This window comes from Erythrolamprus reginae, chromosome 1 (genome assembly GCF_031021105.1).
Source record: "Erythrolamprus reginae isolate rEryReg1 chromosome 1, rEryReg1.hap1, whole genome shotgun sequence".
Classification (NCBI taxonomy): Eukaryota; Metazoa; Chordata; class Lepidosauria; order Squamata; family Dipsadidae; genus Erythrolamprus; species Erythrolamprus reginae.
In genome coordinates, this window is record NC_091950.1 from 357,548,358 (window position 1) to 357,571,780 (window position 23,423).

Below are 23,423 nucleotides of genomic sequence, written 5' to 3' on the forward strand. Positions count from 1 at the left end.
TTGTTATCATGATACACAAATCCCTGTCTATACTATGCAAAATGGTATCAATCTCTGTACAGATGTGTGGATTGAAGGAATGTATCTTTCCCTTGTTAACAGTCTCCTCCTTTCTCTGTTCAAGCGCTCTCCCTCCTGTATTCCAGCTCACAAAGGCAGACGTGTAAGAGGATGTCTTGTTGCGTGTTGGCTTTTAGTTTGTCATATCATGGACATGGCTTTGCCTTCGTTCAGCGTAGACCGTTTTCCTTGATATTTTTGCGGCTTGCAATTTACCTTGCTGCTTGTCTTGTGCTACTGCTTTTCTTATATTTTCCTTCTGTTTAATACTGTTTATTAAGTGCAAAGCTTTGAGAATGTGTGTGTGGTTTTGTTCTGTTTTATGCTCTTGACTTTAGGATGTCACAAAAACAAAGCAAAATTAGTGTAAAATCCACCTGTTTGTTCAGATGATGGGGAACAATATTTACACAATGTTTTTTACAGATTTTTTTTACAAATGAGATAAATACATTTCATATACAATTACAATAGTATGCTTCAACCTTAAATGTATTAGAGTACAAAGATTTAGCAAAACAGAAATATGTCTTCCTAATCCACGTCATCATCAAATTATGAGCAGGATTATCAATTCTGTCAAGTTAATTTGGTTGACATTAAAAAGAAACCATTTGTTTAATGTGATTAATATTATCAGTCTAAGAACATTTTATAGTATGGTTATTGGTTTAGGAATTTATGCTTAGTCATGCATTGAGTACTATCTCTCTCTCTTTCACACACACACACACACACACACACACACAGACATGGACACACACAGACACAACACACAGCACACAGAAAGAAAGAGGGAGGGAGAACAATTTTCAAATTAGCTTCTAAGCATTCAGAGATGTGTCTCTTTTAAATACATGTATGTATTAGGCTGTGCAAAGTATTCTTGTTACAAACCATGTTAATGCAAACAAAATAACCTCATAATATTAAAACAGCCACAAAAAGTATTTTAGAAGGGTTTGATGCCTTGAAGACTGTCTTTGTTCTCTATGCTTATCTATGCATGCACAACCACTTCATCTTGGTGGTGGGTCCTGTTTTTAATACTTGCTGTGCTTGCATACAACTGACATTCCTTAAAGAAATTGCACCTAGGTTCTGTAAAAGACATGGCTGCTTTAATGTTTCAAAGGTGGCACACAGAGCCATATTATAATAATAATAATAATAATAATAATAATAATAATAATAATAATAATAATAATAATAAAAAATTAGATTTGTATGCCGCCCCTCTCCGCAGACTGGGGGTGGCTCACAACAATAATAAACAGTGTACAATAAACAAATCTAATATATAAAAGAAAAAATATCTAAAAACCCATTATATAAAAAGATACAACACAAGCATACCATACATTAAACTATATAAGCCTGGGGGAAATGTCTCAATTCCCCCATGTCTGGCGGTATAGGTGGGTCTTAAGCAATTTATGAAAGACAAGGAGGGTGGGGGCAGTTCTGATCTCTGGGAAGAGTTGATTACAGAGGGCCGGGGCCGCCACAGAGAAGGCTCTTCCACTGGGGCCCACCAGACGACATTGTTTAGTCGACGGGACCCAGAGAAGGCCAACTCTGGGACCTTATCGGCCGCTGTGATTCGTGCAACAGAAGATGGACTCAGAGGTATTCTGGTCCAATGCCATGTAGGGCTTTATAGGTCATTACCAACACTTTGAATTGTGACCGGAAACTGATCGGCAGCCAGTGCAGGCCACGGAGTGTTGGAGAAACGTGGGCGAACCTAGGTAAGCCCACAATCGCTCTCGCGGCCGCATTGTGCACGATCTGAAGTTTCTGAACACTTTTCAGAGGTAGCCCCATGTAGAGAGCGTTGCAGTAGTCGAACCTCGAGGAGATGAGGGCATGAGCGACTGTGAGCAATGACTCCCTGTCCAAATAGGGCCGCAACTGGTACACCAGGCGAACCTGTGCGAACGCCCTCCTCACCCCAGCCGAAAGATGATGTTCCAATGTCAGCTGTGGATCGAGGAGGACACCCAAGTTGCGGACCCTCTCCGAGGGGGGCAATAATCCCCCCCAGGGTAATGGACGAACAGATGGAATTGTCCTTGGGAGGCAAGACCCACAGCCACTCCGTCTTGTCGGGGTTGAGTTTGAGCTTGTTGACACCCATCCAGACCCCAACAGCCTCCAGGCACCGGCACATCACTTCCACTGCTTTGCTGACTGGACATGGGGTAGAGATGTATAACTGGGTATTATCAGCATACTGATGATACCTCACCCCATGCCCTTGGATGATCTCACCCAGCGGTTTCATGTAGATATTAAATAACAGGGGGGAGAGGACCGACCCGAGGCACCCCACAAAGGAGAGACCTAGAGGTCGACCTCTGACCCCCTATTAACACCCACTGCGACCAACTGGAGAGGTAGGAGGAGAACCACTGAAGAACAGTGCCTCCCACTCCCAACCTCTCCAGCCAGCGCAGAAGGATACCATGGTCGATAGTATCGAAAGCCGCTGAGTGGTAAAGAAGCACCATGGCAGAGGACAAGCCCCTGTCTCGGGCCTGCCAGAGATCATCCATCAGTGCGACTAAAGCAGTTTCCATGCTGTAGCTGGGCCTGAATCCTGACTCTTGAGAGCCTAGATAATCGGCTTCATCCAAGGACCGCTGGAGTTGGAGCGCCACCACCTTCTCAACAATCTTCCCCATAAAGGGAAGGTTGGAGACTGGACTGTCGTTATTAAGCACTGGTGGGTCCAGGGAAGGCTTCTTGAGGAGGGGGCGCACAAGTGCCTCCTTATAGGGAGCCGGGAAGGACTGCCTCCCCAAGGAAGCGTTGACAATCTCCTGGACCAATCTCCTGGACCCAGATATGCTGGCACGTGAGCTGTTGCCCTAGCTCAGCTCCAATGTGCATGTGTGTGCCATCCAGCTGATTTTCTGGGAGGGCATTTTTGGCTTCCAGAGAGCCTCCGGGAGGAAGGGGAGGGCCTTTTTACCCTCTCCCAGCTCCAGGGAAGCATTTGTAGCCTGGGGAGGGCAAAACACAAGCCTACTGGACCCACCAGAAGTTCAGAAACAGGCCATTTCCGGCCTCTAGAGGACCTCCGGTGGGATGGGGGAAGCTGTTTTTGTCCTCCCCAGGCATTGAATTATGGCTGTGGGCACTCACACATGTGTGATAGAGCACGCTCATGTTCTTTCGGCACCCAAGGAAAAAAAGGTTCGCCATCACTTATATAGCTTAGGCTATAATGCTTTCATATTCAATGTGGCAAACTTACCTAATACTCCTGGCTCATATTTTTCCCACCACAGCAAACTCTTTCAAATACCTGCTACATGTTAGCTGCATACATGCACATACATGGACGCCCTTGTGCTGTGTCCCGTATTGAGCAAGCACTGCCTATTTAGTGTTTTCAGACTGAGTTATGCTAATTATCATGGAAAGATAGAATATGTGTTTCAGACTAGATCTTGTGGATAGACTTTCCTAAAACCCACTTTCATCTATGTGCTAAGAACAGCAGTTTGCAATTAACTTACATGACAAACCCAAACTATGTATTCTAGTCATTTCTATTTCCCTTATGGTTTAGATTTTATTTTTTAATAGAAGATATAAAAATAGCAGAAAGGGGGTGCTACTTCTGCTACCTCTGTGTGTGTGTCTCATAATATTTTATTTCCTACATTCTTTGTCTGCTATAATATCCAGGTCAGATGGAAAAGATTATCGAACCCAAGTGAGGTTTTCAATAAGTAAAAGAAATAAAGTTCTCCCTGATGTTCAGAGAGATATAATTTTATATTTAATCCTGGTAGAATTAAAGTATAGAAAAGAATTTCTGCTAATAATTGCTGCAGTGCTTAGAATAGTTTATATGAAAGTAGCAAATAACTATATTTAACATAATACGTTAAATATATATGTATCATTGATTATAGTCTCTTCAGGATGGAATGAAATGAACATTTAATAAATAAATAAATAATGCTACGTCTATATTTTAAAAGAAGTGCTGAGCCGCATTCTGAATTTCAGTTACTGTTTGCTTTATGTTAGAACTTGCAATAAATAAGTAAGCAGTCAAGGCTTTAAGCAAAATAAAAGAACACAAATTGATCATTCATCTGTTCTTTACGTATGGTTTATTCAAGCAGCACACACAAACATACATACACTTTACACATACGAATGTACACAAAGATTTATTTGTAAATGCATATAAGGAAGATTCTTGAATATGTTCTACCTGCTCTTTTGGTGTTTTCAGAACAACAAATCATGCTCTAACATTTTTCTTAAAGTTAAAAGTAACCTGCTTTCTACAATATGTGCATGAATCCTATTCAGTACAAAATAAAATGCATAGATAATGTAGGTTTAAATCTGTCAGCATTCCACACTGGGCTAAACAACCAGCGATAGACATACTGTATTGTAACCAGAGTACATGTGGCACTGTTGGTTTGTTCAGACAATAATACAAGTCAACATATAGTAAAGATATTATTTACAAGATATACAATATCTCCATAATCTTATACATTAATTATAATACAGTCCATCTTTTTCAAACAAAGTTATGTTCACCACCTTAGGTTGGCCAAATATTTATATATAAATAAAGGTCGGATAAACTAATAGTGATTACCTCCCTTCTTTTTTAAAAAATGTAGTGTAATTCACCTACGTTTCTGTGTCACAGCAAGTAGAGGCATCTATTCAACATAATATTTGGATGGTAGATCACTAGGAAATCTCAGGTTTGTAGAGTAGAGTGCAATGTGTGGGAAAATTTTGAAAAAGGGAATGGTAAATGATTCTATATTGTTTCCCACAATCTCTGTAAGGCAAGTGCCAAATTTTATTAAAGGAGACACTACATTTATGTTATTTGCATTTCTATATTTTTAAACACTGGTACATCGAATGTGGCTTCTTAATATTCTTTCCCCCCCTTTTTTTCTTTTCCTTTCATTTTCCATTTCTTTTCTTTTGCTTGTTTCGGTTGTTTCTCTAGATTGATTCTGTTGAAAATTTTACCTTATCTAATACGCCTTCGCGGGATGAAGATATCAAGTATCATCTTCATTCAAGATCTAGGTCCCCTTCCACAGCTAGTGACATTGAACCAATTGAGGTACTCTCTCTTAGAACATTTGTTTAAGAATTGTCCGTCCCATAGCTCAGTGTCAAAGCAATCGTGCAAATGTACTGTGGAGTAAGCTCAGTTGGATTAAGTGGGAGTTATATTAACAAATAAAGGTTATACATTCATAATAAGGTGACCATAATGTTTTATCCTGGTGATTTAACTCACCCCAATGGATATTATTAAAATAATATTTGATCACATATTATTATTTATGTGTTATGGCCATACAGTCCAGCACACTTTGGGTGATTTATAAAAAAATGAAAAACTCCAAAAATAATTTAAAATATAAATACATATTGCCTGGACTAAATAATAATAATAATAAAAAGAAGCAATCAACAATAACAACATAATAGCAAGCCCATTAAGCTCAGGTCTGGGACCAGGGGTGGGCTTCTGCCCGGACAGGTGGGCGGGGATGCAGTGGGGTAGCGGAAATGGAGCTCCACCCCAGAGTACACAATTTGCACTAAAAGTTGTTGAAAGAAAGTACAGGGCATCCTGCATAAGCCACGCCCACAGTGTGGTAGTAAAAATTTTGGTAGCCCTTCACTGTCTGGGACCAAAACCCAGATATCAGGAGTCTATAACCTCAGAAGAGATTCTATCACTTTTAGTACATGAGTTAGAATATTTTGGCCAGTCACTCCTTTAGAACAAAGAAAACTTAAACATTATTGTTTTACTTTATGATTCTTTTCTCACTGGCATATAGAGAACAATCTGTGACCATTATGGAGAGAGCAGAGAGAACTTATCCACTCTTACCTGTTGCTCACTCCTTCAAGCAGCTAGAAAAAGAGTTAAAATTATAATGCCCAGAGAGTGTTAATTTTGTTGTAGCTTTTCTAGGATTTCATAATGATCGTGGAAATCAAAAAAGGGTATTCAGGTAAGTAGTCCAGATACCATGTGGAAAGTTAGTTTACTATGGGAATTGACCTGAGGAATTACATCCATGAATTGATTTGGACATTCAACTAGATTTAGTTCTGCACGTGACATCCAATTAACCCAATGAGCCAATGAAGCATATTAAATAAACAAAGTCCTAAAGTCTCACTGTCTTTACATAGCATACCTATTAAAAGGAGATTATTCTAATGATTTTATGAGTTTTACCATTCAGTCCAGCACATAAATATGCTATGTTTGGGGAAGAGTTATTTCTGTTTCATATGGAAAACAGATGGCCAAAGATAGATATAACAGCGTTTTGCTACTTGCTTTGCACCTATTATTATTGGGATGCAGTGGTTCCTGAAAATACTTCTAATACTTCTATTTTACAATCATAGGACTCAAACATATTTATGTATGTGCACAGACAAACTCACACTCAGTGACAACATACTTTAAATAGTATTGTATAAACAAAAATGTGATCAATAATTATATAAAATAATATGTAAATTATCCCTTGGAGTATGGAAGCAAGATAAAACATATTCACATACACATACATTTTATAACATGTTTATATTGTCCATTATAGAAAGCAAATTGTCCATACCAAGAGCAAATACTGGGACAAATTGATATAATACATTGCTGCTGTTACTTTCAGATATCAATTGCATCTAGAACAGTGGTTCCCAACCTTTTTTTTTTGCCCCACCTAAGCATCTCTAAAATTCTGAGCCCCCCCTCCCCTTGACATATAATTCTTTTTATTCAAAACAAGGTTTAAACAAGGTTCCAACTGCCCCCATTAAAAATGAAATTGCCCCCCTGTGGGGCATGGGCCCCATGTTTGGAACCAGGGATCTAAAGTGAAGCAGTATTTATTTTATTATTCTTTAGCGAGCTGCTGATTCCATTAGACCTTTGCCAAGGAACTTAGCTTTGTAATGTTCCTTGTGGAATTCCTTCTGGGATTTTTTGTCATCTTCTGTGATGTGTTAGAAGCCTGTCAGTCAGGCTGCATTAAGCCAAGACTTTAAATATATGCTAACATCTTCACTATGGAGCAAAGATTTTTGAGAAAATGACAAAAGTTTCAAAAATAGTTTATGACAGGGCATAGATGGTAAAATATATACAGTATTCACAAATCTAATTAAAATACTAACAATTTATTTCATTAGCTTGCTAGAAGCACCATGTAGTTGTCTCCTGATGGAGGATTGTTTTGTTACTTTTTGGATGGAAGCACTGATCTTCAGAATATTTCTTGAACTTTTCACAGAAACCCTAATTTCATAGTTCACATGTCACATTAAATACTCTTTCTTTCTTTCTTCCTTGCATGGTTTGATCTTCAAATGTTACCAAAGTATTCAAAACTGGAATACTTCTTGTATTTTTATACTGCAATTATATGCATGATTGCTTTCACTTTAATATAAATCATTGTTTTTAAATTATTGTTTCACAACTGACAGGGTTTGCAATGTTCCTGAGGTTATTGTCCATTTATAGCTATCCCCCATTTGTACCAGGCTATATAGCTGGTTTCTTTCCTATTTATTTATTTTAGTAAATATCTTTAAAAGAATAAGATCAATATCTTATTGATCAAGTAAATATCTTTAAAAGAATAAGATCAGAAAGCAATAAAAATAAGAAAAATGGGGGGGAAAACATGCAATATTAAATAAAAATGAAACTTCTATTGGTTTTATTAATTTAGATTAATTTATTTTCATATTTAAGTCTTCAGAACATTATTTGTCAAGTCAATATTCAATCATTAAAAACAATATCCAGTGTAATCATAAATTAAAAATCATTCTGATTTATGATTTAACATAAATTAGCCTGGTAATCACATGCTGTCACAATTACCTAATAAAAATGGAATGGCAGGTACAAAAAAATGTAACTTTTTTATCATGGCACATTAATATTGACCATGATCTTGTCAACAGATACTCAAGCATATTTATTTCATGTACGTATTATATAGTACATTACATGTACTATACTATATTACATTCTAATTTTAATTCCTTAACATACATTTTTTCATCGTGATAAATTAAGCAGTTTATAACAACGATAATGCTTTAGAAAAGTTTGACAATATTTTTAGTTAGTAAAACGAAAATGAAGTGTTACTGGCACATGCTACTGACCTATATCATTTTATTAATCTCCTTGGCTACATTTATAAGAACATTTCTCTCACAGTTCTATCATATAAATGCCTTTATTTAATAACTGCCTGAACTAGTAAATGTATGATCTAGTATTGGTACAGAGGTAATCAGCCAAACATCAGCTTAATTCAGTTGGTTAAACTGAGTGTGTGTGTGTGATAGACAAATAACAAAACTGTGCAAATGTTGGAAAACGTGCTTTAAGGTGCATATTGCTACAAATGAAACATCTTTTCTCGAAAAATTAAAACAACTGTATGATTGGAATGGTCAGCATGACTGCCTGAAAAGCTTTTTTGGGTTTCCGCATGCATGTTGCATGGACAGCTGCGTTGCTTTGCTGGCAGCCCCAGTGCTGTTTGATTAACAAAACATTTTTATTATATGCACATCCAAAAGAATAATCCTCAGAGTCACTATGTGAATGCTTTATGCCATTTTCCCCTCCATAGAGAGTCAGTTTGCAGTGGTGATTAAGGTGCTGGCCTAGAAATCAGTAGACTGTGGGTTTTAGTCCCGCCTTAGGTATGAAAAAACGCTGGGTAACTTTTGGCCAGTCACTTCCTCTCTGATCAACTCACCCCACAGGGTAGATAGGAGGAGGGAGGAATTCTTCACCTTGAATTGCATATTGAAAAAAGGTATATGAATAATATAATAATAATAATTGTTACTGATAGTTGTGTATTTATGTGTCTACAAGTATTTGAAGCTTTTCCAGTAAACCAATTTCCTAAAGTACATTTACTTTGATGCAGTCAGATTAGTTTTGTTAGAAGCATTTAAATGTATTTTGTAAGTGAGGGAAATCTGAATATGTTGCCCAAACGAAATGCTTTTTTAAAAAAAATGTTTAAAAATTGTGTACTTTTTGTACCATCAACACCATTTAACAGTGGGGGTGTGGGGCGTTTAATATTAATATAAATTAATGTTCATCATGTATGTGCTCAGGTTTCAGATCATCCTCTGCGTCCAGTTCACACGCCAACCATGAGATCACCATATAGTAGTTCAGGACTCTCTTTGCCAAAGGTATTCAATCAGATATGATGATAAGCTGTGTTAAAATCTTCGCCTATTCTTATACAGGTAGTCCTTCACTGATGACCACAGCTGAGCTTGGAATATTGGTCATAAATCTTTGCGGTCATAACTTGAGTCCCCATGACTGGGCTTAATATTTTTACCATTTTTACGATAGCCATTAAGCAAATTAGCACAGTAGTTAAGTATGCTACCCTGGAGAGGGGCGGCATACAAGTCCAATCAATCAATCAATCAATAAATAAATAAAGTGTCATTAAGCAAATCATGTGATTGTAATTCTGAATCCAGCTTATCCAATGGAACATTTTACCAGAAAATAGCAAAAGCTATTGTAAAATATGAACATGTGACACACAGGATGCTGCAACTGATTGTGAAAGCAAACAAGTTGCCAAGTACTCAAAATATGACCCATGTAACCTTGGAGGCAGTGTGGCAGTAATAACTTTGAGGACATAACTTTTTCAAGTCAGTCATAATTTTCATTAAGCGACCAGTTATAAGTCAAGAACTACCTGTATCTACTTTGTTAATCCTCTATCATTTATTTATGAATAAGGGTGCTGTTGTTAGTATCAGTAAGATCTAAACCGCTTTAGAAGAAACAATTCTATATGTTGTGAGTGTTCAAATATTTTAAAAGTTCAAATCCAACTTAGACAAAATTTATTTCCTTATGCCAAATTTGAAAAGATTTGCTGTTTGCTGGACTAAATGTAACAAAAAGAAACAGATTATATACTTCTTTTGTCACATGTTTGTGATTTCTACTTCATTACAGAAATGTAGTAATTATTCTCTATTAGGTCAACATTGCAAGGGGTAAAATGCTTTACTGATCACCAAATGGTCTTGAAAGCTAAAGGAAAAACCCCACATTTGTTTCTGCAGAGTTTAATAATAAATATTCTGCCAATGAGTTTTCTGGTGCATTAGATATTAATCTACTTTGATGTGAAAAACAGAAAATTAAAACACAAAGTAACTGTTTTACTTGTTCCGTTTTTGGACAGTGATCTACTGATTTTGAACATTTATTCAGGTTTTTTAGACTGTTTCTGTAAAATACATAAGAGGTAAAACTATTATACATACCTAACATAATAGAAAATGATGATCCTGTTCTCTGAATGGAACTGATTATGATTTAAAAAGTATAAGATATAGAAATAGCTTGAAAATTATGAAATTGGAAATTCTAATTTTATTAGTGCAACAAAATTAAACTATTTATATAATATGCAACAATTTAACAATGATTTTTTATTATCAAACACTTGTCACCTAATCATACTTCTATTTGTTTTACAGCCTAAGGCCCATCAGTTTGTAGTAAAATCCTTTAATACCCCTACCAAATGCAATCAGTGCACATCATTGATGGTTGGGTTAATAAGACAGGGCTGTACCTGTGAAGGTAAGGTCTGGCATCTGTTTGTGTTTACAAAGGATTATATTTATTATATGATAAACATTACATGTTAATGCCATTTTTTAGCTGCATTACACTTGTGGCAAAAAAAAAGCGAACAATAGCCAGCTGTTTTAACTACCTTTTGAAGATTTAGGGACAAATTTCCCTAGCTTAGTATAATACACTATAGTTGAATATGTCATAATACTGTTTTAGATTGGTGATTGCATTGGGTGATGCTGAGACAACCAGTGATTTGCAACACCACATTGTACAGTCCTTCTGGTAATCAAATGTTTTTTAAAAGTACAGTGAGAAATCTGAGCATCTGTTTTGTTGGCTTCAGTATTGAGAGGGTTTTATAATTGTTGAACCTTGTTTAAAACAAGGATTTTCAGTAAATAAGCATCTGGGTCAGCAGAGTGAAATTAAGTGAAAATGGAGAAAAGACTTTAACTTTCCCTGTGTAGCAATCTCAGTTGCACTGAAACCATTAGAAGCTTGGAGAATATGACTATATATAAAGATGCATGTGTTTACTTCAAAAGAAAAGGATTTAGGGGTAGTGATTTCTGACAGTCTCAAAATGGGTGAACAGTGCAGTCAGGTGGTAGGGAAAGCAAGTAGGATGCTTGGCTGCATAGCTAGAGGTATAACAAGCAGGAAGAGGGAGATTATGATCCCGCTATATAGAATGCTGGTGAGACCACATTTGGAATACTGTGTTCAGTTCTGGAGACCTCACCTACAAAAAGATATTGACAAAATTGAATGGGTCCAAAGACAGGCTACAAGAATGGTGGAAGGTCTTAAGCATAAAACGTATCAGGGAAGACTTAATGAACTCAATCTGTATAGTCTGGAGGACAGAAGGAAAAGGGGGGACATGATCGAAACATTTAAATATATTAAAGGGTTAAATAAGGTCCAGGAGGGAAGTGTTTTTAATAGGAAAGTGAACACAAGAACAAGGGGACACAATCTGAAGTTAGTTGGGGGAAAGATCAAAAGCAACATGAGAAAATATTATTTTACTGAAAGAGTAGTAGATTCTTGGAACAAACTTCCAGCAGACGTGGTAGATAAATCCACAGTAACTGAATTTAAACATGCCTGGGATAAACATATATCCATCCTAAGATAAAATACAGAAAATAGTATAAGGGCAGACTAGATGGACCATGAGGTCTTTTTCTGCCATCAGACTTCTATGTTTCTATGTTTCTAGGACAGTAATGTTTATCACCCTGCTTAGGACTCCTAGAAATTTCATGTACTACAACATGGGCGAGAGGGTGGGCTATCCCATTTTATCAAACTGAACAAAATATTTTTAATGAATGTTTCTTTATGGATGTTCATTTTAGCTCAAAAAAGTAGAGCTAATAAGAGTGATGTGGACAATATATATGAAGCCGCATCTGATTCTGTTAAAAAGTTTTTTTTTAACAAAAATTCAGTATCTCAGATGAATTAGACAATTAGTTTTACATTCGTTTCTTATCCAAATTTGTAAATTGCCCTTTATAAATTAGCAATTTAAATGTCGCAGAAGTATAAACTTCATCAGAACATATATATTTGAAATGTCTGTGAAATGGCTCATTTTGGTTTATATATCACTATGGTTTTAATAGCCCAGAAGATATTAATGCAATGAATGTACATGTTTATCGATAGCAAATCTGGAATGGAAGTTTACAGTGACATACAGTACATTTGCTTCATAACATATAGTAGATACATGGTTCTATTGGCCAAGAAAAATTGACAAAGGTGTTTGTGCTTATTATTGATTTTCATATTATTAAAATAATTATTGCACAATCAACAATGTACATTTTAATTTAATTTAATTTACTGGATTTCTGTGTCACCCAACTATTTTCATTACAAATTCTGTCTTTTCTCACAGTCTGTGGATTTTCATGTCATGTGACCTGCGCAGACAAAGCACCAGCGGTATGTCCCATCCCACCTGAACAGACAAAAGGTCCCCTAGGGATTGATCCACAGAAAGGAATAGGAACTGCTTATGAAGGGCATGTCCGAGTAAGTCTAAGAAACCTGTGTTGTTTTTTTGTTTACTATTGATATTCTGTGCGTGTGTGTGAGAGAGAGAGAGAGAGAGAGAAATGAGAATGTCTTATCATTTTTACAACAAGGCTTGTAGACTTTTAGAAAAAGCTAGGAATTAGTACTGGTAGTCTTCAGGGTGTTTCCATATTGTCACTTATTGTTATTGGTATTGCAATTTTGTACCAGTTTGCTAACGTCTACTCTGCTGTACTTCATTATGGTATGGAGGTGGCCAGTGATCCCTCCATTTGGCTAGTGGAAGGGCATACAAAATATAACCAGCTAATACTCCAAACATTCACTGATTAATTTCCTGTTATATTTGCTTTACGCCATTGGGGGGGGGGGCTGTGGTTACTGAAGTTGGTGCCCTCCACAGTGATTGGAGAGGACATGAATTGTGACACAACTCCAAAGTGCCTCAGCTGCAGAACAGAATACGAAATCCTAAGAAATGGGACAAATTAGGGATTCTTGCCACTGGAAACCACCTGCAGAAGAAATGTTACAACATTTTCACGGCAGCAATACTCCTAGAATTCAAGCTGAGTTGTAGTTCATTTATTCAAGACCCATTACTTTGTGGGAAATTGGAACTAGCATTGATCTCAATTCAGTGCGATCTTGCATGCAGAAGAGGCATCAGCTTCTTCACTGCTCTGTTTGAAAGAAGAGATGACCATTAAGTCAACTTATTTTTTTATAGCACAAATGTATGTCTGGTTGACTTGGTGAATGGGTTCTTGTATAAATGTTGAAAGTGCATTCTGCATAGTACGCTTAGATGTATTTTCCTGTTTTGATGATTTGCATTTTTTAAATTAATGTGATTACATTTATTTTAGATCCCTAAGCCATCTGGAGTGAAGAAAGGCTGGCAGAGAGCTCTGGCTGTTGTTTGTGACTTCAAGCTATTCCTTTATGATATAGCAGAAGGAAAAGCATCCCAACCCAGTGTGGTAGTTAGTCAGGTTCTTGATATGAGGTAAGAATGGCATGCTTTAATTTAATACCCAAGGCAGCAAGTGCTGGTATGAATAACATAAAAGTTGACCTATAACCTATCCCTCTTTGAAAAGTTGTACTGAGAAGAACATCAACAGTAGCTATGGTATAGTTTGGAAATATTATTGAGCTTTAAATATGGCAGAAAATTATGGAAGTAGAAGTTGAAGTTTTAAAATGATAGCAATTGTTGCTTCAGGTAAAAAATCATATCTCTCTTTAAATGGATTTATTATTAGTGTATATTCACAATTGGTCAGTAGGACTTCTTTTTGAACACTTGCTAATCACACCTTGGTGCTTGGTGCTTTTTGAAATTTCAGCATTTTTACATAAATAAGATCTAAAATGTGATCTATTCTCCACACAAATCCAAAATCTAGAAAAAGGGAACCCAATTAAGCAAATGAGTCTAAAATGTTAGACTTGTTCATTGGATTATTGGGGGAAATGATCCAAAACCGCATATTTTTGGGAAGGAGTATAAACCTTTGCTTTTAGTAACTGATGTAAAATCCTTAGGCAGCAATAATTTCAACTAAATGTTTATGATTGATAACTGTTATCAATAGCAGAGAATGTACTAAACGTAGCTCAGGTTTGAACTGTAGAGTCATTAGTGCTGTTTGAGCTCAGTTTGTTTTCAGATTATTTATTACCTAGCTAACTAACTGATGTGGACTGAATCAGTGCATCATTAATGCATTAACATCAAGCAAGCAAGTTTAGACAGTTTAGCCCATTCCTCCTACTAAAGGATTTAGTGTGTTTTCTCTCATTAACTGTCTTCCTAACATCCTTGTACAACATTTCTACAGAATTAAGGTCAGGAGTTGGATTTGGCCATTACAAAACATTAAATTTATTCTGCTTTAACCATTCTTTGTGCCTGTGACTTGTATGTTTTAGATCAATGTTTTTCAACCAGTGTGCAACTGCACACTAGTGTGCCGCGAGACATGGTCAGGTGTGCCGCGAAGCTCAGCTTCCGAGACAGGAAGCTAAGCTTCCTTCTTCTCACCTTCTTTTTCACGCCTTCCTTCTTTGCTGCAGGTGAGCTTTGGGTCCTGGCGGTAAGGCGCCAGGAGCAATGGCACTGGGCAGTAGCCAGGAGGTGGCGGCTGCTATCGGGAGCTCCAGGGCAGAGGCACCAGCAGCGCCCCACTCAGCTGGAGCTTCCCTGGCGGCGGCGGTATCAAGTGACCTTTGGGACCTGGCGGGTGGGCAGCGGGAGCAGGAGGGTGCCAGCAGCAGCGACATCGGGCAGTAGCTGGGAGGCAGCAGCTGCGAGTGGGAGCTCCAGGGCATAGGCACCGACGGCAGCAGCTGGACGTGTTGCTGGACACTGTACATGCTGGCACTGCGGGGCTGGCACTGGCCCGCTGGCTGGGCCGGAACGGAGGTGCCAGCCCCGCGCCCATGCCCAGCGCAGTGCCAGCTTGTACGGCGTCCAGCAACACGTCCAGCCGCCATCAGGGCTCCCGCTCTTAGTTGACCGCTCTGCTGCCGCCGCCGGTTACTGCCCGATGCCGCTGTTGCTGGTGTGGTGTACGAGAGAGAAAGAGAGAGAGACAGAGAAAGAAAGAGAGTCAGAGAGAAAGAGAGAGAAAGAGAGGGGGGAAGGAGGGAGAGAGAAAGATATAGAGGGAGGGAGAGAGAAAGAGAACAAAAAAGAGGAGGGAAGGAAGGGAGAAAACAAAGAGGGACAGAGAGAGAGAGAGAGAAAGAAAGAGGAAGAAAGGAAGAGAGAAAGAGGGAAGGAGAAAGAAATAGAGCGAAAGGGAGGAAGAGAGAGAGAGATTTTTGTCCAACCTTTTTTTAGTCTCCCCCCCCCCGCTCAATGTGCCCCAGGATTTTGTGATTGTGAGAAATGTGCTGCGGCTCAAAAAAGGTTGAAAATCACTGATTTAGATCATATAGATAACTTCAAGATTATAAAATTGATTGTGTAATCTAGGTGATGGGAATATAAGCATGGCAATATTATTTTGAAAATTTCTTTTAAATGTAAATAAAAGTTTATCAGAGTTTTCTGTTGTGACACTTCAAGGGGGCTATTACTTGATTTATCTTTCACTCTTACATTTTGCCCCCTTATACCAAGAGAAAAACAATTTGACAAATGGATAGCAAACATTTATATGAAGAAATTATTTGGTACAGATATTGAGTGAATTTAATGTCCTTTTAGGGTGAGCTAAATCTAAACATCATTATAACTCTATGTTGCTCTATGTTTGTGGATTGATTTTGAGGAGTCTATGATCTTGAATCGGGGGGAAGGGGAAGATTTCCCAGTAATTTCTAACTTGTCTTATTGATTTAATGGATTAATAAAGAAAAACATCTGTATTACTTCTTTATCATTTTGAAAATTTTGATAACTATATTTGAGCATTTATTTCTTTTGTAAAACAATCTGTATCATGTTTTTATTTTATAATTTAAATACATTTTTCTGAGAAGTCCATAGCCTGACTCTCAAAGAGGTCCATTAGAGAGAGGTTAAGAAACTCTAGAAAATGAATAGTTACTGTTTAAATGTAATAATCTTTCACTGATATCTTTATAAAAGGGATGAAGAATTCTCAGTGTGTTCTGTTCTGGCTTCTGATGTCATCCATGCAAATCGAAAAGATATTCCCTGTATTTTTAGGGTAAGTAATATCCTATTACAGTTACAAGGGAAGGGGGGTGTCTCCCTGACAGGATACGGATTGGGGTTTCTGTGGATCTCCAATGCTTGGCTTTGTCCGCCAGCCTCCACTCCCCCTCCACAACCCAAGTGGCTGGATTCACACAATATGTGAAGCTGGGCAGAAGAGCATGGATAGATGGATGGATGGATGGATGGATGGATGGATGGATGGATGGATGGGACAGGACGGACAGAGAACAGAGAGAAAACAGACAGAGAGATCTGTTTCCCACAGAAAAGAAAACATTTGGAGGCGTGGCTGGGGTCATGTGACTGGGTGGGAATGAGTGATGTCGAGTTGGCCATGCCCACTCAGGTTTTGTGGTTCCTGGTGTTTTCTTTACTGTGGGAAATGGGTCCAAATGGCTCTTTTGAGTGTTTTAAAGTTGCAGACCCCTGACCTAACTACTTTTGTGACATGCAACTGTAAAGGATAGACTTCATTATAGTAATATCTGAAAGACTACCTGTATACAAATTAATACATATTTTTAAAATCAGATTTTATTCATAATTTTATCCTGTCCATTTTGTCTTCATTGCTATTCTTTTATGGAGACTGATACTCATAGTTTCATAACTGAGTAAACAGCGATTTGAATTGGGGTCATTTACTACGCATTTTTTAAATTCACTAGATTTCATTGGGATTTTAAAATTTATATTTGATTTTGGCTTCTTCATTTATTTACTGCATACTGTAAATAGTTACATTGAGGGAATCTTTTGAATACATTAAATAAGTATATTTATTCAATGAATAAATGGCATTGTTATTTATCAAATAATCTCATTTTTTAGTTACGCGTATCTGTAACATTTTCAGGTTTCAGCCTCTCAGCTATTAGCATCAAGTAATAAGTGCTCAGTCCTGATCCTAGCTGACAGTGAAAATGAAAAAAGTAAATGGGTAGGAGTCTTAAACGAATTACATAGGATCTTAAAGAAGAACAAGCTCAAAGATCGCTCAGTCTACGCTCCCAAAGAAGCATATGACAGTACCTTACCCCTTATTAAAACTAGCCAAGCAGCAGCAATTATAGGTATGTATTTTTAAAGACATTTTGCAGATTTTCTGAAGTTTTAATTCATACTTGGATTTTGAAGCAATGTACCATAATTGCCTCGAGGGACTTTGACTCTGAATTTAAGAAAAGATGGAAGAAAATTATAAATACAAAAATAAAGTTAATCTAGAATTCCTAAATCCAGTGAAATCCGCCCATCCCCTTAACAAATGTGATACACACTCAATATGCACTCTCTGTCACACACACATATTCCAGAAGTCTTGTTCTAAAAAAGGAAAGGGCAAGGACAAAAAAATAAATCCATATTATTTGAATTAATAACGAATACAATGGTACCTTGGTACTCATTATTAAATGATTCCAGAAGGTGTAATGAGCACCAAACAGATTTTTCGCATAAGGAATAATGTAGTCACAAGGCAGCCAACAAGTTCTAGTCCTAAGCAAAGTGTCCAATAATAAACAAGCATTGGAGCTTAAAATATTTGGAAGGTATCTGGTTACCAATCCATATAGACCAGTGAGGGTGAATCTTTTTTCTTAGGGTGCCAAAATAGTGCATGTGCGCACTATTGCATGCATGCATGTACCCACACCCATATTCAGTGGCCCCCATGCACATTTCCTTCTGATAGGCCTGGTAGCCCATTTTTTTCGCTCCCCAGGCTCCAGAGACTTTTTTGGAGCTTGAGGAAGGCAAAAACGCCCTCCCCTGACACCCTGGAGGCCCTCCGGATGCCGAAAATTCCCTCCCAGAACCTCAATGTGAGCCAAAAATCAGCTGGTGAGGCACCCACATGTGTGCTGGAGCTGACATAGGGCAGCGGCTCACATGCCAGCAGATATGGCTCTGCGTGCCACCTGTGGCACATATGCCATAGGTTTGCCATCACAGATATGGACCATGGCTGGGTTCTAACTTACCTCGCCATTGGTTCGTTTCTTCCCATGCTGCATGGCTGTGCCACGTAGGTGCGCTTTGTATACATGTGCATGCGCTGTGCTGAAAATACATTTTTTTTAAAAAAAACTGAAAACAAGAGGTGGCATATGCGCAGTGCTGGAAATTCTGCTTCTGTGCATGCGCAGAATTTAAAAATCAGCAAAAAATATTTAAAAAAAAATCTTTTAAAAAGACGACTGCGTCCACGAACCGGCACCGACAGAACTGGCTCTGTGACATCACCAGCAGTTTGCTACCGGTTCTATAGAACCAGTGTGAACCGAAAGGAACCCACCTCTGATATAGACTAAATGGCCAAGATAACATACTGGTATCTAATGGAAAACTGGTAGTTTATGGAGTGGATTAAAAATAAAGATGATAAGAGGTATTGTGAATTACAAAACTGTTTAATGTGATAAAAAATGGAAAGCAAAATGGAAAATTATTTATGAATCAAATGAATTCTAAAATGCTTGCAAATTGTATTTTCTTTCATCTGTAAATGTGTACACTAGTTAAAATTGTGCATTAGTCATTTTTACCTTTTACCTAGTTTAATTTTGACTATTTTGACTTGTTTAGTTATTACAGAATTCCCAAGATATATATTTTTCTTTTCTGTTTAAAGGTAAAATAATGGTATCATTGCACTTAATATTAAATTGGCTTCAACTATCCTGGCATCTGATATTTGTTTTTTCTTACACAATGTGTATTTCAATTTTTTTTTTCATTATTAACTATTTCAGATCATGAGCGAATAGCTTTGGGCAATGAAGAAGGGTTATTTGTTGTTCATGTTACAAAGGATGGTAAGAATATTAGATTTATATTGAAAAAGTGAAAATTCAAATTTCTTTCATTCAGTGTAGCCTAATAGTTAAGTTACTTGATTAATACTAGGGAGGCTGAGATTCAGGTCCACTCTCAGCAAAGGAAACCTACTCAGTGACTTTGAGAAAGTAATTTCTGATTACTTATATTTTTGTGGTGGACATTCAGCAAATCCATTTTCTCCAATAAGCATTTTTGCAGGAATTTACAAAAAACATTGCAAATCACAGGCATGTAACCATTGGATGTTGCAAATGGCCATAAGGATGAGGCAGTTGCCAATCATTCCAAATGAAATTCCATCGTAACTTCAAAAATAAGTCATAAATAGTTCTGAAGATACCTGTTATAATTTCCAATGGTCGTAGGTTGAGGACTACCTGTACTCAGGAACTCTTCGGTCTGTAGTATGTCAGAAGAGTGGAACTCTAGCTTTGCCTATTTATTTGTTTATTTATTCAGTATATATGGACATCCATTTCAACCAAATCTAATAAATTATTATTATTATTATTATTATTATTAAACACAATTAGAAATGAAATATTCAAAACACATTGATAAAACCAAATGTACCTTATTCAGTTCTGTAACAACAGGCATAAACTCTCTAAATATAATATGGTTTTGCTTGGCAGTGGATAGGTGACATAATATTAATAGTTACTATACAGAATAGGGGTGTGAAACTCAATTTCATTGAGGGCCACATCAGGGTTGTCTTTGACCGGGGAGGGGGTGGACAGCTCAAGGTATTGGGGGTGCCTGTGGTGGCCTGAACTCTCTGCCAGTGAAAATGAGATCCCAATTTCGGTTATCAGCCTCCTGCAACCCTCTGCCAGCAGAAATGAAGTTCAGGGCTGGATTTGGCTTGGGGGCCTTGAGTTTGATACCCCTGATATAGAACATAGAAACACACTGTCCACAAGGAAGGGAAGGGAGTCAGTGTAAACAATGTAGAATTAACTTTGGACAAAGAAGGTACAAACTTCCTTTTTGAGGACACTTGAATAAATCCTATTCAAAGATAATTATCCTGATAGGAAAAAAGTCAAAGACAAATTTTTGAGAATGCAAATGGGATACAATGATTCTCAGAAGGAATTATTAGTACAAAAAGCAGTTTAGAAAAGCAAGTTTATACTTTTTATTCCAGAACAACCAAAGAGACTATTAAGCAAGATGAATACTGTAGCCTTCAGCACGCTCTTTATATTTCAAGATCATTTTTTGCAACCTTTTATTTTTTGCAGAGATAATTCGTGTTGGTGACAGTAAGAAAGTTCATCAGATTGAGCTCATCCCAAATGAACAACTTATTGCAGTGATTTCGGGACGAAACCGCCATGTACGACTATTTCCTATGACCGCTCTGGATGGTCGAGAGATTGATTTTTATAAACTGGCAGAAACTAAAGGTTGCCAGACAATAGCTTCTGGACAAGTGCGCCATGGAGCCCTTACTTGCCTGTGTGTAGCAATGAAAAGACAGGTCCTGTGTTACGAGTTAAATCATAGCAAAACACGCCATAAAAAAATCAAGGAAATCCAAGTGGCTGGGAATGTCCAGTGGATGGCTATCTTTAGTGAACGGCTTTGTGTTGGCTACCAGTCAGGATACTTGAGGTTCCCTTTGCATGGAGAAGGAAATCCACAGACTTTGCTTCATCCAGATGATCACACACTGTCGTTCATTACACAGCAGACAGCTGACGCCATCTGTGCTGTTGAAATCTCAAATAAAGAATACCTGCTGTGTTTTAGCAGTGTAGGAATTTATGTGGACTGTCAGGGTCGAAGATCTAGGCAACAAGAACTAATGTGGCCTGCAACTCCTTCTTCTTCCTGTAAGTTTCTGCCATTACGTTAATTTAAGTAAAGGGTTGTTTTTCCTCAAGGCTTGATGGATGTCCAGAGAATTTGAATAACTCTGTATAATTTATCAGTTAATAAGTTGTAGGAGATGTAATACTGAAATATAAATAACTTTTTAACTATGTGCTATGATAATCTATTTGGTATACTGTAATATTATGATGTTGTGATTCTGTCCCCTCTTTCCTTCTTACCCATCTATTTCCTCTTCATTTATTTTTAGCACCAATATTATTTGGCAAACAATTATGACTTTGCATCTAAAAAAGAATCATAGATTTTGAATTAAATCTCTGCTTCGGAGGCACCATGGTTGCCTCCAAAATTCATGGGAACTATTATATATTGTTTCTAGAATTAGTGCAAGGAATGTCCTATTGATATAACTAATTATAGTTACCACATTGAAGCTCTCAATGTGGTTAATGATGAAAGAGAATACTTAATAAATAGCCACTAGTGGTAGGGGGTTCTGCTAATAGAAAAATGCGAGAAGTTGCGGTATTAAATAATACTGATTTCTTCAATTCTTCAAAAAAAAATCATAACCTCAGAAAAACACCTCTTTGCATATGTATGTTTGTATATGTGCACTTGCCAGTGGTGGGCTTCAAAAATTTTCAGTTCCAGTTTGGTGGTCATGGCTGGGGAGGAGGCTTCTGACTGAGTGGCATGGCCAACTTGACGTCACTCACACCCATTCAGTCACATGACCACCACCACCCTCCCACCTAGCCATGCCCACAAAAATGGTAGGAAAATCTTTGGAATTTCCACCTATCTATCTCTGCCCTCTCTTTGACAGTCACCCGCTTCCCCTCCTTTAGTGACCCGACCCTAGCCACACTTCCTCCCCCACACCGCCTCTTTGTTCAGGATGCACCCCACTCCGGGACTGCCTTCTGCCGCACGAATCCCAGCGACCGGTTAAGTCCCACAGAGTTGGCCTTCTCTGGGTCCCGTTGACTAAGCAATGTCGTTTGGCAGGACCCAGGAGAAGAGCCTTCTCTGTGGCGACCCCGGCCCTCTGAAACCAGCTCCCCTCAGATATCAGAGTTGCCCCCATCCTCCTTGCCTTTCGCAAGCTCCTTAAAACCCACCTCTGTCGTCTGGCATGTGGGAATTGAAATTTCCCTTCCCCCTAGGCTTATAGAATTTATACATGGTATGCTTGTATGTATGAGTGGTTCTTTAAATTGGGGTTTTTAAGATTATTTTTAATATTAGATTTGTTTACATTGTCTTTTTATACTGTTGTTAGCCGCCCCGAGTGTTCAGAGAGGGTCGGCATACAAATCTAATAAATAAATAAATAAAATAAATAAATACACATGCCAGTGGTGGGTTTCAAACATTTTCACTGCCGGTTTGGTGGTCTAGACTCCAGAAGGTAAGCTGACCGGAGGTTTTGGCTGCCCCCAGCTTTTAAAGAGGCTGTAAAAGAGGCGGCAGGTGGCCACAGGCTGTCAAAAACTACCTGAGGTCACATAAAAACCTGCTGCTGTGCCGTCGCCACCATGTTCTTCGTGCATGCTCATCCCATTGGATTTGCAAGGCCATGGTATTGACAAACATGGCGAGCAAGCAGTGACTTGAGTGACCAGTTTGGGGGCGGGGCCAGCCAGCCATTGCTACCCGTTCAGCGACCTTGGCCAAATTTCTGCCAACAATTTGTGCGAATTAGTGCGAACTGGCTGAATATCACCTCTGGCACGTGCATGTGTGTGTATGTAAGTATGTATTTCACATGCACATATGGACACTCCATTACTATTATGTCAGTCTATATCAGAAAAATTTGTTAACTACTCATTTCTGAATGATTACTGGTTATACATAATTTCAATGTCTTGGTAATTGAGGAAATATTGGAATAGCAAATGTATTATTAACACTTAATACTGTTTTATTTCTCAGGTTGGTTAATGGTTTATTTTTTTTCCAAAAGCTTAATTTTAATCTTTAATGTGATTATTTATAATTTATTTTATTTATTTATTTATTTATTTATTCATTCATTCATTCATTCAATTTTTATGCCGCCCTTCTCCTTGGGCTCAGGGCATCTTACAACATGTTAGCAATAGCACTTTTTAACAGAGCCAGCATTTTGCCCCTACAATCCGGGTCCTCATTTTACCCACCTCAGAAGGATAGAAGGCTGAGTCAACCTTGAGCCGGTGA

The 23,423-nt window shown here is 37.9% G+C and overlaps 1 protein-coding gene across 3 annotated transcripts in view; it reads left to right on the forward strand.

Annotated features, from left to right (window-relative positions):
* The window catches only part of CDC42BPA (CDC42 binding protein kinase alpha), a 164,042-nt gene that overhangs the window by 129,095 nt on the left and 11,524 nt on the right, over positions 1–23,423 (forward strand). For 2 of the 3 annotated variants that reach the window (XM_070734330.1, XM_070734331.1), the window contains exons 22-30: positions 5,069–5,188; positions 9,262–9,342; positions 10,669–10,774; positions 12,687–12,823; positions 13,696–13,835; positions 16,431–16,512; positions 17,380–17,596; positions 19,280–19,342; positions 20,618–21,211. In XM_070734330.1, coding sequence (XP_070590431.1) covers positions 5,069–5,188; positions 9,262–9,342; positions 10,669–10,774; positions 12,687–12,823; positions 13,696–13,835; positions 16,431–16,512; positions 17,380–17,596; positions 19,280–19,342; positions 20,618–21,211 — 1,540 coding nt within the window. The remainder of the gene's footprint in view (positions 1–5,068; positions 5,189–9,261; positions 9,343–10,668; positions 10,775–12,686; positions 12,824–13,695; positions 13,836–16,430; positions 16,513–17,379; positions 17,597–19,279; positions 19,343–20,617; positions 21,212–23,423) is intronic. The other variant, XM_070734332.1, reaches the window with a different exon arrangement.